The sequence below is a fragment of the Leptidea sinapis genome, chromosome 10 (assembly GCF_905404315.1).
Source record: "Leptidea sinapis chromosome 10, ilLepSina1.1, whole genome shotgun sequence".
NCBI classification, from domain to species: Eukaryota; Metazoa; Arthropoda; class Insecta; order Lepidoptera; family Pieridae; genus Leptidea; species Leptidea sinapis.
In genome coordinates, this window is record NC_066274.1 from 7773327 (window position 1) to 7790797 (window position 17471).

General features: G+C 34.1%; 1 protein-coding gene across 2 annotated transcripts in view; it reads right to left on the reverse strand.

Annotated features, from left to right (window-relative positions):
- LOC126966572 (voltage-dependent calcium channel subunit alpha-2/delta-3) overlaps positions 1–17471 on the reverse strand; it is a 126826-nt gene that overhangs the window by 52192 nt on the left and 57163 nt on the right. For both annotated transcript variants that reach the window (XM_050810699.1, XM_050810700.1), the window contains exons 3-4: positions 16157–16267; positions 785–1010 (exon numbers count right to left, since the gene is read on the reverse strand). In XM_050810699.1, coding sequence (XP_050666656.1) covers positions 785–1010; positions 16157–16267 — 337 coding nt within the window. The remainder of the gene's footprint in view (positions 1–784; positions 1011–16156; positions 16268–17471) is intronic.

The window sequence follows — 17471 nt, forward strand, 5'->3', positions numbered from 1 at the left end:
AATTTTAATTTTATTATATTTTATGTCTTAAAAAACACATGAGACAAATAAATTAAAGTAAATATTATAAAATAACAAATTCTATCTCTGAAATTTTTGTTGTGTTTGGGGCTGTATGGTTCATTTTCTTTACATTTATAGATACATTTATGAGTAGATACGTTAATGCACTTGTGCACAAAAATCGATTTTGTGCAGCCTATATCTTTCACAATTAAGCACTTGCAGAGCAAGAGATGTGAAAAAAATATTATGATTCGAAAGGTACCTACTAAAAGCCCGAGTTAGACAGTTCCCTACCATAGTAGCAGCATTTGAAAGGCTAGTCAAAAAATAAAAAAAAACGTGTTAATGCTTGATAAAGGTCCTAAAAATATGAATAATGAATAAAAATAGACGTTGTTTTGTTTTTTGTTAATAAGACCAAAGCTATAAATGTTTAAGAAATTTTGAAACAGATCCTTTAAGAAGAGGATAGTCCCATCTCAGAGTTCAGTGTGCATCTTGGCATAAGCCTGCTCTAATAGTTTCCATTGAACCATGTCCATGGTAATTCATCTTCAGTTCAAACCATCTGTAACGTTGAGTTCGTCATCCAGCTGCTACTGCCTACTTCTACTTCTTTTACCAAATTTGGGGCACCATTCTATCATTTTTCTTCCACTTGTCCGGATGCTTTGCATGAAATTTCCTGTTGATTTCCTCTTGGGTTTGATGATATGATTGATAATACGTTAGTTTTTGTATTTGCCCTTCGTGAATGAAAATCTAAAAATAGGCATACCTTCAGTGCTGATGTAGGGCGGCATAAGAACAGCGCTGTAGCTGGTATTGACAGCGATGTGGTCGAAATGTCTGCTGGGGAAGAGCAGTAATCTGCGTGCGCGAGCAGCCAGGGTTCCGTCGTCAGCGTGGACGTTTAGCCAGCGAGCGTCATAGTAGGAGCCGGGTGACCCATCGGCGCCACTCCCTGCTGTCAGCGCAGCAGCTTCAGATGAGTCCATGATTCGCTATAAGCAAAGCAATACAAAGTTCCTAATAAATGAATGATACCACAACATGGAAATAGAGCGATCGTGCCAAGTGTACTACATCAAATAAATTTAATTGTAGTGCAATTTATCTTTTAAAAAATCCGGATATTTTCTGCACAAGATATATTAGCACGTACTTTTTAGATAGCTGTGCTGATCCATTGGCTGAAATAGCTGCCAGCACTGAGGTTTCCAGTTACTCTATTGAAACAAACGTAAGGTTTTTGTACATTCTTCGCGTCTCTGGGTCCCACGGGTCAAATGTCTAGACACTAAACGGCACAAAAATGTTTTCTGCCAGATCTAATATTTCGACTCAATAGAATTACTGAAAACCCAAGCGCTCGCAGCAGCTTTGATTGATGGATCCAACGCGGAAGGAACAGGAAAGGTACAATACTCGTTGCTTTTCGCATTATCAGACGGACAACGTCTCCAGTTGGTTAATCTTTCTTTTTGTTTAAGAGGAGGAGGAGGACAAATGAATGTATGGGTCACCTGGTAAGTGTTCACCGATGCCCACATTATCCGACAATACCAGAGGTATAACTTTAAGGAAGGTGTGTGCACTTTTTTTGAAGGTATCCATGTCGTATCGTCCCAGAAACACTGGACTAGGAAGCTCATTCCACAGCTTTGTAGTACGTGGAAGAAATTTCCTTGAAAGCCGCAGATTGTTGGTTAATCTCCAGATACGTTCCAAAAAATGGTAATTTACAAATCAAAATAAAACTAACAACAATAATTATTCTCACAGAGAATCATGAATTTGTGTAGCGTTAAAAATAAAAACAAAAGGTAGGTACTTGTAAAAACGAATAAATAAGATCGCGGCACGGCCACTCGTAATATTGAATATAGTCATTACGAAATGCGATAAAAGCAGTGGTTTTCTTAAAACAATACTTAAGGGCGCTCTGTAAATGCGGAATTCCTTTATTTGCTTTGGCTACAGTTTCATTAAGTGCGAGATGTTGGCTGGCGTTGTTTTTTGTTGGCGACGCGGCCCACTCGACGCCCCGAGCCATGCAATCCTAACGATTTTTCATCTTTATTGTTGAGCTAAGTTTTAGGCGCTTTTGGCCCGAGTCTTGTTCGCAACTTATTATGACACCGCCTATTCGTAGTACTTCGCTTCGTGATTATACAAGTTTTCTGTCTGTGAATTATTTGTGCCTTAACTTCTTGCTTCGATGCTTGGAAACAGATAAGAGATTTTATTATTTGCTCAGAGTTGATACAATGCGAAAATGTCTTGATTTCTTTGATGTCAAATCCATGATTTTTCATTATTTATACGTCTAAATAGACTATGACAGCTGTGAAAACGTTGAAAAAACTTGAGTTTGGAGTTAACCTCTATTTTGAGCATTTTTTTATGAAAATAAGGGACGAGACGAGCAGGGCGTTCGGCAGATGGTAATTGATTCGCCCTGCCTATTACAATGCAGTGCTGCTCAGGATTCTTGAAAAACCCAAAAATTCTGAGCGGCAGTATAATTGCGCTCGTCACCTTGAGACGTAAGACGTTAAGTCTAATTTGCTCAGTAATTTCACTAGCTAAGGCGCCCTTCAGACCGTCACACAGTAATATTTACACATGACTGCTTCACGGCAGAAATAGGCGCCGTTGTGGTACCCATAATCTAGCCGGCATCCTGTGCAAAGGAGCCACCCACTGGTATATAGAATGCACGCACACTAACACTAACAATTGTCATACAAATCGGGAGTGTAAGACGCAACGCTTTAACAATGGTATAAGCTGCTATGTATGGCTATCCCGCATAATACAGTTGACAAGGAATTTTCGCTTACGCACAACCAAACTATGGAATGGAGTTTCATGTAAGTTGTTCCAAAAACGGGTAGAACTGCTCTTGTAATTCGAGAGAGTATGAACTTCTAACTTCTATCCATAAAATCTTTTATCCTGGTAGGTAGCTATACTTCACTTTTGGATCTATACTTCAAAAGCACTACCTCTTTCTCTTCACCATTTCTATCATCTTGCTTGCAACCTTTAATTTAGTTTTACAGACAGGTAATTATCCCTCAGTATGGAAGAAATCTCGAGTTACTCCTATTCTCAAAACGGGATCCAAGACTGCGGTAGAAAACTATCGTCTAATAGCAATTCTTTCGGCTTTAGCTAAACCCATACATTTTAAACGGTGACATGGAGATATCAACACAAAACTTAGCTATATATCCAACTATTTGCTATATATATTCAGAAGCTTGGTTATGATCTAGTAAATGAAACATTACAACTCCATTTTCTTCTAAGATATATATAATATAACCGTCACTTTCATTTGCTATTATTGTAATTACGGATTACGATAAGCAAAAATAAAAAAAATACTTGCGAAAAAGTGAAAGACTATTCCCTGACCCTTGCTAAGATAAAGTTTCAAATAAACTATATTCTTCTCAATAGCTATAAACACTTGTATCTTAACATCTCTTGAATCACAGCCAAAGGTTGATAGCATATGATGCGAAACAAAGAGTAATTCAAGTGTTCATGAAGTGAAGTGAAGAGACTGTCTTGCAGACTGGTGACCACGGTCATTGACATAAGCAGTATGTAGCCACTAGACATGGCGAGCTTGTTGCTAGCGATTTTGATACTTGTAATATTATCATAGAGTTCCACAGATTCTCTAGAATTTGAAATTGTCCTTTGAACCAAGCAGACGCTTTTATAGCTAAACATGCAGTTTTATAAAGCACTCAATGGAAATGATGCTATTTGCAAATATTTTTTTAACTTAACTTTGTATGTGACAAAACAGATGTTTACCAATTTTTCTACTTCTACTTATCTCTTGACACGTCTTTAGCTTTCATACTTATTGTTATTTTATTCAATTTAAAATTTTCCAATTTAAAATACATTATTCATGTTAGAGCTTCTGTATGTCATATATATTTTTCTTGATTGTTTATTTATATAACGTTAGTAAAGATCAAAGTAATGTATCAAAGCCGTTCCTTCTCTCTACATAAGCATTATTTGGATTCCTGCGGTGAGTGATAGTACAAAGACAAATTTTCTGTGAAGTAAATCTGTAATCTGTAAGCATCATATATATTAGCATTATAGTTTTTTGATTAATTAAATAATAACATAATAATTTGTAGATATTTCACTACGTGAAATGCTGATAGCTGGCAGGAGGTACTTTTCTTTATGGAATCTAGCAGAACCAGAGGAATAACAGTATTGCTGGTCTTTTAGACGGTTGTAGGTACGCTTTTTTTAATACGTGAATGTAAAATATTATAATATGAAAATGGTATTAATGAATTTTATTTACAATATTAAATGATGTAATAATCAGTAAGTGAAAAAGAATAATGGAGAAAATCAAGAAACTAATAATAATTTGATCTGTACGAAATGTAGTAAGTGTTTATTTTTTAATGAATTTTAATATAACATTATTTCATTCATTATTAAATATTTAAAATTTCACATGTTAATAGTAGATTTTACAACGCGTGCACAAAACGAATCATTTTTATCCGCGACTTTTAGCAGCTTTTTTTTTAATCTTACGACATTGATATTAGGCTTGGGCTCCAGACCTATACAGCCTACTAGTAAATTTATTTTGTAATATATATTTAATTACTTAAATAACCAACCGTATTTTAATTTAAATTTTAATATCTTTTATGTCTTAAAAACACACGAGGCAAATAAATTAAAGTTTAATAAATAAATGATAAATAACAAATTCTATCTCTGAATGTTTTATTGTGATTTTATTGGGCTGTATGGCTCATTTTCTTTGCCTTAATGTAGATACATTTATGAGTACATACGTTAATGCACTTGTGCACAAAAATCGATTTTGTGCAGACTATATCGAGCACAAATAAGCACATTCAGAGCATGAGAAGTGAAAAATAATATAATTATAAAGGAACTTTTTATTTCAGGTACAAAAAATACCAACGCTGCTCAAAAGATGAGGTTATATCGGCAGCGTTTGCGAGAAAAAAAAATAGCTGACAAATGTAACAATGCTCCTTGTTATCCAGCAATACGTGAATGTTTTAGTTGGTAACACGGCTTAATTTTAAATCAATTAAAAATCAAGTAATGAGTCATAAACCAATGTATATTTTAATGATATACTTAATTGATGTCTTTTAACTTAACAAGAATAATTATTTACTAAATAAATATTTGTTGATAATTCCTAAAATAAATTATATTAAGTTTTACTTTAATCGCGCGTAATGATTTCACGCTCAAACTTTTCTTTTCTTCTAAATATATTTATATATTATAATTATATATAATATATTATAATTATATCTATTCACAATTTTATGTTTAGTTCCAGGCACAAGCTAGTAAATGATATTAATAATAATAATACTTAATTTCATTTTCTTTTACACTAACTGCAAATAATTTAAATTATACAATACAATATTTATTACATAATACTAATTATTTACATCTTTTTATCGCTAATTGTAATAATACTAACATTGAGAAACGGTTTTGCTGTGATATTAAAAGAGGTTGACATCTGACCCCGAAACTAGTTAAAACTGTATGACAAGCGATACAAAATTAAATGTGAATGTATGTATGTGTGTGTGTGTGTGTGTGTAATAATATTGATACAAAAATTAGGATAAAAGTTCAAAATATCTAGTGGCAATTTCTAATTCAATCAATACATCAAATCTATCTATATACATATATAAAAATGAACTGTTCGTTAGTCTCGCTATAACTCGAGAACGGCTGGACCGATTTGGCAAATTTAGGTCTTGAATTATTTGTGGAAGTGCAGAGAAGGTTTAAAAGGTGAATAAATAGGAAAATGCTGCTAAATTACTCAAAAACAACAAATTTGTTTTTCCTTTGATGTGTCCATACATATTTTCTATGAGAGAATATATTGACGCACGGTTTGACAGTTCTGCTGTGAAACAATTTCATTACGGCAGCAGCGTGCATATGTTACGAAGTAAATTCGACGAATTTGATGTTATGATATATTATTGACAAATTCATATGAAAACATTATTTTATTTATTATATACAGAACATCGTCTGTCGGGGTCAGCTAGTCTCTAATGAATAACAAAGCTTCAAATAAATCAGTATTAATAAATCTCGTGCGGTAATATGAACAGGTCGTGTTATAAAATATAAAATGGGTGCTCGTAATATTTAATAACATGATTCCTATCCTGCGAAATGTGTAGCCGCTGGGAAACGGTTAAGCTTATCAAACGGAGAGGAAGTCGGCCAATGTGTCCATTTTCCTGTGTTCATTCCCGTTTTCATTTACTAAATACCCAAACTGTTACATTTATTAACCGCCTCAGTGGGGATTTTCCCAGAGTTATTTATTAATATTTGCTGTTGAACTATATTTAACGGCAGAATATACTCTAATACGCCTTCAGTATTTAAGAATAGGTAATAATCGTTGCTGTTATTTAAAATATTATGATATAATAGTATATTACGTATCTAGGGAGAAAAGTATATCATTCTCATTCGCGGAATATTATGGCAATGTCCTACTTATCTCACGTGGTGCGTATACGATTTTTTTTATTTTAAAAAAATACCTCGTCCCTCGTACCAGGGACTTAAAGCAAGCTTTTCATCAAGGTGGGAAAAAAAACTTTTTACATAAAATTCTGTATGTTTTTTCGAAATATCTATATCTATTTTGTAGGTAATTATCACGGGGTCATATAATATTAAGCAAAGAAAAAAGTACTTGAAAGATAGTAATGGATATTGTGACAAAGAAATGTATTTAAAACATTGTTAATAGCAGACTTAAATTTGCGGATATAATGTGCTCATATAATAACACATTCTAGCATCTAGGGCTGAGATTTTTAGACAGTACTTAGACTTTGCTCAGACTTTACTCATGTAACACTTAGCTGAGTCAAAACTAAGTGTAATTATGCTGAGCTTAAACTAAGACATCCCAATGCAAAAACCAAATTCGCTTTATATATCTCAAGTTATGTAAATTTAAAAATGTATATTGATTGAGGAGAAAATGTGTAGTATAATGTTAAAAGGCATTTATTTTCTCAAAATTGATTCCTTTAGAATTATTTTTGATGTCATTTCTAATAACTACTAGATACTACTACCGCTTCGAAAACAAATGGCGCTATGAGAGAGAAGAAGCGGCGCAAGAAACTCTCCTAGCATTCTTTTTTTGCGCTCTGTTCAATAAAATTCATTTCTATCGCAATAAAATAAACACAATCTAGTCCCAGGCTGTCCGATCATTAAGTTATTCAGCAGTGGAGTAATAGGATTTACGACGGAGCCATTTTTTCATAAAACATTTAAATTTATTTATAGATAATGCCTGAATAGTGGCTGGGACTTTATTATAGAAGTGTATAAATTTACCCTTAAAGCTATTATGTATCTTATGAAGCCTACTAGAATTAGTTACAAGCAATCCCTAATTTCTAGTGTTAAAATAATGAAAATCACTATTAAGAACACAAAGGTGACGATTTTTGTGTTTTATATATAACAAATTTTTGCAACGAATAAAAGCCTTGAAATACGTTTAAATAAGTCTACAACTGAATGACTTACACCAAATAAGAGTATGGTTCTACAATATTTAATATTAATAAATTAATTTGAAAGCATTATTAATTCTAGTAAACTTAGTTTGTTTGGTGTGAAACTTGTTGTAGCTTGTAGTATAACACATCTTGTCATACCATAGATTTAGGACACGTACACAGCGCGTGTATTGTATACGAGGTGCCGCTACATTCCCGAGGCGTGCCACAGAGTGCATAGCAAGGGGGTAAGGATGGGGAACCACCGACCTTAATGTTGCCATCAGCAAATTGCAAAACAGCTGTTGATGACAGGATGACAGTTGTGTTATTGAAATATCACACAAGCAAGATGGGATAAGTAGGGATTTATACAACAATATACCTCTACTAAATGTTGGGAATATTATTGATATTAAAATGTTGAACTGAATCTGTTTAATATTGAACCCGTCTTCAATTTTAGAAGAAAAAGAAAACTATGTTTAGAAATATTTGACAAGTTTTCGGTTTTTATTAGTGACAGTTCGTGTAAAAGTTTATTGAGAGGGAATGGATGATCAACTTAAAAATTCTATACCAGCCCTGCGTTGCCAGTTAAGTTATAATAAGTAAGGACTTAATCTACACGCAAATAGGTTTTTCTTTTTAAGTGTTTTTGTAATTAAAAATAAAGCGGCTTACATACACAGATAAGCTTTACTAAGTTCTTTATAAAAATGAAAAGAAAAAATATTTTTAATCATCAACGGATCGTCACTACTTACTTGATTGAAGTTGCCTTTTTTCACAATTAATAATTTACTCCAGATGGAGTCAATACAGGTAGGCTTAGAAACAATGTCGTTCAGGAGATAGGCATATAATACCTAGGTACCTTAAAAAATTTAAATGAGCAGTCCATTCTAAAAGGTTGGCACTGCTCTAATATATCACCACTCTATACTCTAGTTTTTTTTTTGCAAGGAAGCATGGCAATTAGCCAAGGTATTTTTAGATGACCCACAAGCTAACAGATCTCCCATTTATCCAATCTCTCATTAAATTACCGATACATATAACTTCCAAGTAACACCAACCTCAAAGTAATCTTACAAAACAAGATTAAGATAATAAACTTAAGTATCATATGTATGATAGATCAATGTAATAATATCAAAGTAATAAGGATCAAAATACGGGGTTAAAAGGTTATTACACAGTATCTAGAGTCGGGAGTTTGTGAGGAGTGCAGTGTGACCCATATTGCAGCACCCTGTATAAAGTGGACTGTATTGATTCGCAGTCTTGAGATGGTGCTCTGTCTCCCTCGCTCCTGTGCCATCCGACCTCCTCCCCCAACTTCCCCCCGGCTACTTACTCAATATTCCGAAAGCGCTCGGGACGCTTGCAATAATCAACTTTTAATACGCAATATATCTGTAATACTCTATAAATCTGTTGTCTATGCGTGATATCTTAAAATAAGTCTTTATTACAGTCCAACACTTTTTATACTTTTTGTAAATTTAAGGTGAATCTTACTGCGATTGTTTATTTTTAAATTTATTGAGTTTTAATATATTTCTGCTATTGCTACAGTTTGTAATGGGCGATAGATTTGAGACAACAAAATGCCACAATATTTTTTTTCTAATGATAGACACAACTAATTCTTATCTTTTTTATTTTAGTTACACTTTCCCCCTTTAAACAGCCGCTTAGGAGTGTTTTTTCTCATTCTGACTTAGGTCAATAGAAGAAGACAGAGTGAGAATTAGCAATGCTTTAAGTTAGCAGACTATTATGAATAAGGGGGTATATCTTTAATACTAATTTTGGTAATGAGATGTGTAAAATATCTAAGTATTTTCATCTTGACTATCATAATTTTCTAAAGACCTATTTTTAGCCGGGTATTCATCATCATGTTAAATAATATTAAAATATCAGTACTTTACTAAACCGATGGAAGAAAGTCTAGCCTTTCATCCAACGGATGTCTTCATCCATCTTGTGAATTTATAACAATATCGTATTTTTTTCAAATTTATTAGAATAAAATCTATTCTAATATATTAAGAATTTAATTTTAATCGATAAATTTGCAATACATATTAATTTGCAATAAGGCGAATCGTGGAAGTAAGGTAAAATATACATGATGTATTATTTTTATCTAGGATCGTAAGCTCGTTAAGAGCATATGTGACGAAAATATAATTTATCAAGTGATATTTTAGTTACGTAGTTTAACTTATTGTTTCATTATGTGAAGTGAAAATCTAGTGAGGCTTATAGATAAAAAGAAGGTATTTCTAATGGTTCTCAATTAAACTTTGTTCTAGTAACATATTATAAATGCAATTAAAGAAACTGTTGGTAATGTAAAAATAACTGGTGTTTTAGTAAATCCTTAATATAAAACTAGTCTGTCGTGCAATTTATACATTATATAATTATTTGATACTCTATGAATTTAAATAACTATTGTATTTCGTATTATTAACCTGGCATTTTTCAAGTTATCACTTCTGGCGCGTAGTACAGACTACGGCACCTATTTCTGCCGTGAAGCAGAAATGTGTAATAATTACTGTGTCTCGGTCTGAAGGGCGCCGTAGCTAGTAAAATTACTGGGCAAATGAGACTTAACATCTTATGTCTCAAGGTGACGCAATTGTAGTGCCGCTCAGAATTTTTGGGATTTTCAAGAATCCTCAGTGGTACTGCATTGTAATGGGCAGGGCATATCATTGATACGTACTATGGTAATTGTACCATCAGCTGTACGTCCTGCTCGTCTCGTTGCGTACCTGTTTTCATAAAAAAACTTTTATACTAACGTTATATTTCAAATAGTGGTTTCTCTTCTTCTCGAATAAAAAAAAGTTACACCTTCATTGTTAATGTTTAAAAAATAATAATTTATTAATCATTGATTTTTGCAAGTTGATTTACAATTACAATGGTATACTTACTTCTCATGTTGTAGCAATCAATCAATCAATCAAATTCATTATTTGCGTATTAATAAATAAATCCCACTATAATTTCCCAGAAATTTAACAAACATTATGTTTTTCATCGCAGATTGTGTCAAACATGTTAAATATTTCACGGGGAAGTTACCCACGTAAAATGTACAAGATTTAACTTGCATCATGGATACGGAATTCTTGTTAAAGCACGCTGCCTGCATGAGCTCGAATAGTTCTCATAAACAATTTCCGTTTGCCACCGGTATTTATCTACCGAGAGCAAGTGTTACTTAATTTTACAGCATATGAAGTCACTATCGATCACCGTTTTATTTACATACAAGCTGCTACAGCGTGGACGCTGTGAAGCAGCAAAAATATATAAGTATATAACGGGTGTCCCAATAAGAGTGCCCGATTTAAATATGGCGCCGTTTTTTTTCTGTGCAAGTAGCAGCTCTTGAAACTTGACAGCTGTCATCTATTATTCAATATGGAGCGTTACACAAAAGAACAACGTGTTATCATTGTGAAAACCCATTACAAAAATGGGGAAAGCCACGCTGAAACCGCTCACAAACTTCGCGTAATTTTCGGTTGTGATGTTTTCGAGAGACTGACCGGTAAGCCGGCGCACAGGAGACTTGCTATCCATAATCGACCCAGTCTTCTCAAATTTATTGATCACTCTTCGATTTATTGACACATTTCGAAAAAAATGGTGCCATATTTAAATCGGGCACTCTTATTGGGACATCAGTTAGCTTCTAGCGTGGCAATATGTACGTAGCCCATATGTTGTCCCAATCTCTTGTTAAAATTGCAAAATTTATATAGAATCTATTCAGTAGTACGCCCACCACCGGACCGCACCATAGTATCGCGCACCCGGTGGTCATTGTCATTACTATTGAAATATTTCTCCAAATTATGTAGTGTGAAAGACAAAGTTTATCTACTTTAAGTACAAGAAGGGATATTTAAGATAATTTTTTTCACTACACAAATTAAATTTGAAAACAAAATTTTATGAACAGTTTAATAATTCTCGGTGCACCTAATAAGTTATTGTATAAGAATGGAATACAGACAAATTATCTATAAACAGACACTTTTTTATCTTGATTGAGCCCTTAAAATGATTATCCTTACGGTGATTCACAGCCTTCGTGTCTATAAACAAATCAATGTCGTGATTTTATCAAAACTTCATTTTATATCCAATGATATATATAGTTACAATAGAATCAAAAACTTTTCGTTAAATAAAAAAATAAAACACCCAGTATTTTTTACAGTAAAACTACTAACTATCAGAATACGACCTAATTAGGACGCTTTACAGTCACGAGCTAATATTACACGTATTCCTTTTTGAATATTAAAATTTTCCCTAATATTATCATTGTTTATACCTGTTTAAATCGACCACTGTGAAATACTGAAACAATAGTAATGTCCATTTGGGTTAACTCCGTTGAAATGTGGAACAAAAAACAGAATGTTAGCTTTGAATTGAGCTCGCCGTTGATAGAAACGTGATTCAGGGACATTCCAATCTCTCCGCTTAATTGAATCCTGTTGGCCTTCATTAAGGGACGGCTTAGAAACGACAAAAAAGTCTGTAGAAAATCGAGAGCACAAAACTTTGTGACTGAAATAAAAAACGATCGTAAATTATTGATATGAAGAAAAAGAAAAAACGTTATTTACCAGTCGGAGGTTTCTTTCGTACTGGATGGCGGTTGTTGGCGCTGTAGCTAGTGAAATTACTGGGCCAATGAGGCTTAACAACTTATTTTCAAATTGATTTTCACAAAAAGATGTCGCTCAGAATTTTTTGGCTGAATCAAGAAATCGTAGCGGCCTTGTATTACAATAAGCAGCAGGCAGCTTATCACTCATCAACAAGACCTTGTTTGTCTCGTAACGTATTTCTATAAAAATTCAACTTAGGAGGGTATGCGGTTTGAACACGCAGAGGAGCCAACAACCTTGAGCGTTTGATGGTATTGGGTAAAATTGGTGTTAAAAGACCTACAGGCCGTAGTTATAAGCGGTGGTCGGATCAAATTTCCGAAACAGTGACGATCCCCATAAGCACCGCACCACCAGCTGATGTAACGAAAATGGCTGGGCATATAAAACGTCTCTTACGTCTCAAGGTGACAAGCGCAATTGTATAATAAATGACTTTCTTAATGATACCACAGATTGGGAATGGAGTGACCGCCCTCAGGCTATTAAATAATAAGTTTAATTGTACAATATACTTAGTAAACATATTTTTAGAAAAAATCCCGCTGAGTTTGTTGCGCCCGTTCTTCTCAGGTCTGAGGCATTCATTTTGGAATGGGTGATAGTTTTTGACTTTTATTAAGTGATGTCACATCCTATTTTGAATATGAATATTTGAATTTGAATTTGAATATGCTATATTTTGTTAAGTGTAAGTTCATCAGTGTTCTTAGTGAATAAAATGTGTACGAATTAACTAGTTATTCATTATGATTAGTTATTTATTAAAAATACAATGTAAATGTGTATGTACTAAAGAAAGAAAAGAATCAAAATTATAAACTAGTTATCTTATATTATAGAGCTTACAGGCATCATACTCTCAAATCATTTCTTATTTTCTTTGACCAAACATCCCATCGAGCTGGCAAATAGATCACACTGTGGTGCTACCTCAAGTACAGAGTTTAGAAGACAGATGGCGCGTGTGCTTATGCGCTTGAGTGCGTGCAGGCGACTGCGCTAATAGTGCGTGTCGCCGCGCGCGTACGTACGAGGTCGGTACAAAGAGATGCAGCAGACGTTGTAATAAGTATACTCTGCCACGAATTATTTTGAGAACAAACTTAGTAAGAGCTACGTACCTACGTAACTGCAGTGAATCAAAGGCCAGATGTCCTTGTAAAAAGAGTGATAAGTAATATATAAAAACATTATGAAGATTGTCTTCACAATAAGTTAGATAATAATATTTAAGTTTTATCGTATTGGAATCTGATCGCAATGGCAAGTTGTGTTTCAGAACTAAAAGAATTTCAATAAGACAACTGTGAGAGGGAAAGTTTAGAATCGCGGAATCGCACATTTCTGAATATTATGTTAATGTTAAAAATTTTCTTTGCCGTAAGACGCCTAAACTTTTTAATTCCATTACTACGAGAATTTTTATCACGGAAAAAGAGGATAGGCGAGGATATAGGCCTAATATAATGTTCTCTTCTAATATTAAACTATTTTAACAAGACACATTTTCGATAATTATACAGCATCACTTTATTTAAGTAAATTACGTGTAAAATTAACACGGAAACAGTTTTATTGTATCAGTAATATCACCAGTATTTTACCAGAAGGCTTCTTTGCACAGGATGCTGTTTAGATTATGGATACCACATCGGCGCCTATTTCTGCCGTGAAGCAGTAATGTGTAAGCATTATTGGGTTTCAGTCTGAAGGGCTAGTGAAATTACTGGGCAAACGAGACTTAACATCTTATGTCCCAAGGTGACACGCGCAATTGTAGTGCCGCTCAGAATTTATGGGTTTTCAAGAATCCTGAGCGACACTGCATTTTAATGGGCTGGGTATATCAATTTCCATGTGCTGAACGTGCTGCTCGTCTCATTCCCTTACTGTCATAAAAAAAATGCAATATCCATATTGAATTCAGTATTAAATTTCATGAAGAAGTAATGGAATATGCATTCTTCGTTATTTCTTTTACCGCATATTTATTTATTCTGCAGTACCCTTAGGGCTGATTTCACCATTAAATTAGAACGCCTAACTAAGTTAACGCTTGTAAACGAGTTTACAGACTCGACTCGCATTTCACCAACACCAACAGCAGTTATAGACTAAACACGTTTAAATACTGACCGCGAAACTTTTAACGTAGGTAATTATTTGATTCGTTCAAGACCTGCCACTGTCATTATCGTAATAGAAATATTCAAAAAGAAGAAAGAGGAGAAACACTCTTCTTCCTCTCACATGTATTTCAAATGAATTTTACATATTTTTTTTTGACTTTTATTTAATGACAATAAGCCCACTGACATATGTAGGGTAGGTACCTACTGTAGACCAGGGCTTTATAAATTTTACGATAAACAGGATTTTTTTAGTAGTAGGTATTCATATTAATTACGAAGATAATATTTACTGAAAAAAATAAACAATCCTAGCAATTCGTAACTCCCATAAAAATATAAACGTAATTTTAACGCGTGTGCAATGATCTTAGCACGCTTGGCTCACTAATCACGTTCTCCTGCGGATCACTCCATAATACCTGCTTCCATAATCACGTAGCGTTCAACATAGTTACTTTTATTTATTTATTTTATCAAAATACACACAATCATTACAGAATATTCCAATGCGATTGAGGTAGGTACATACAATATTTCACTTTACATTTTTACATCCTTAAAATATTACATATTATAAATAACGCTACTCTCGTGAATTCACACTGAGTGCAACAAAACAGATCCGTCTGTGAGGTTACTATGCGCGTCACCGCTGACTGGTTTAACAAGTTGGTGCGCGCGATCGGCACCATCAGCAACGGCAGCCGACGTCGGCGCCCTACATACCTATCCAGAACAAAAATATACAGTCTACTCAATATATCTGCATTATACACCTTCCCTCTTAGTACTTAGAATAGATATGAGATCAGCGCCAGGTCCCTCCGTCTTATCCTCAGCTCGCTGTATTATACCATACCCAAAATAAATAATGCATTACATGCAATGCATTACATAGCAAACAAATCGTATCACATTTTAAATAAAAATAGTCACCTTATAAATTCGAATTTTGTCATTGCATATTTTAATTTTTTTTAATAATAATTATTTTTAAGAATCTCTGAACTGTTTCTTTCACATTGTCAGTAAGAACGTTAGTGAAGTAAGTAGTTACCTCGTCGGTAGTAATAAGTATTTAAATATTTCTATATACATTCTCAGGCTGCGTGGCTATAGTGCTCGATTGACAGCGACGGTCAGCGCTGACGTCGGTCGAGCGCATGGATAGCGCGTATCCGTACGCGCTCGCGCTGTCCATGTTTGCTTTTTGTGCTCAGCCGACAGCAAACTTGATTGCGCGTGTACAATTGAGAAGAAAAATAAATCTATTTTTAACCTCTTAAATATTTGCATACTACTTACGCAAACGATTACAAACGAATAAAAACGGAGAAGATATCATGTTTACCCAATTATTATAGAGCGTTAAATTGAAGAAGGAATTTATACAATATATTCGAAATTGCCGGAACACGAATTTTTGATTACGACTGATTACGATGTTACTAACGTGCGTATGGTCGATAGCTTGGTGATAATGCGTTAGCGGACGTAGCTGTACGCGCGTAGCAATTATTCAGCGCTGGACTGAACACGATCACATATTTTCATTGCTAAAGTTGACCGACGTCAGCGCTGACCATCGGTCGAGCCCTAAATGCAGCTTATAACTAGACATGCCTCTTCCCTCTTTATGCCAATGATGTAAATAGTGTTCAGTACAACTCACCATAACAGCGTTTGTTTTAAAGTCCATGTGGTTCTTCACTTCGGCCGCCAGTTCTCGCACCAGTAACAGTCCATCTTTTCTCACCACCTCGACGTTGTATTCGTGGTATTTCTACACAAAAAGATGACTTATATGAATAATAACGTCAAGCGAATTTAAAATGTTGACAAATATAAACAAATCCACTCGGGCTTTGCTTTATTCTTTAGTATTTTTAATATGTCTATAAAACTTTTACCAGTGGGAGGCTCCTTTGCACAGGAAGCCGGCTACATTATGGATACCACAATGGCGCCTATTTCTGCCGTGAAGCATGCTATGATTTTTGTATTTATTTTGTTTACGAATCACTTTTATTGATGAAGTTACTGATGTTTTTATGAACATATAAAAGATTTTCATACATGTATAGGTAAGTCACAGTTAATACATTTATTTCCTTAAAGTTCTCTCTGAGTGACACCCTGGGGCCGTTTGGAGGGTGCTGTAGCTAGCCGTTTGCTAGATCATAGTCCTTGTTAGCTTATTATTATATGGTCGATTGGTATGATTGTTTCCCATGGAACCGTCAACACTACAAGCACTATACTTTTGAAAAAAATGGAAAATTCCAGTCTGGATGGCAAAACACACACATGCACTGTGATTTTAAAACGTTTTCATTTTAAGAAAAATAATATATATTATTAATATATATTGTTACTAAGTGATTTATGGATGTTGAATGTAGCAAAATGTTGCAGTGGCTGATATTAGGTGGTTTTACCCTAACAATCATGAATTCAGCGTAATAATTTGAAATATTCCAAACTCAAACATGTCGTGAAAGTAGATAAGCATTGAATTCACATAAATAATTGTGAGAATGACAACAATCGCATCGTTAACATCCGTGATTCTCGGGCCACGCAACGCGTCGAGTTATTTGTCCCAAAATGGCGGCAGATCCTGTCAAATTTAAAATGGAACGAACACGTCTGGAATTCGCTGGATGCCAAATTATTCTTATTGGACGGACGCCTCCGCTACTCAGCTGTTATTGAATTTTGAATTGTATCCTTTTTCTTTGTACAACACGTACAATGAAACACATCTATTATTTTGTGATAATAAGACATATTGAAAATATAATGGTTGTCTGTTATGTGTTAAATTAACAGTAACCATGCAGGGTGTAAACTAGGCGATATGAAGAAATTAAAAATAATTGTTATAATATGTATGAACCCGCAGAGAAGTTTCACTACAAAAAAAAAATATTTCCGCTATGTTCAAATCATTCTGATAATTCAAAGAAACATATTCCATAGATAAT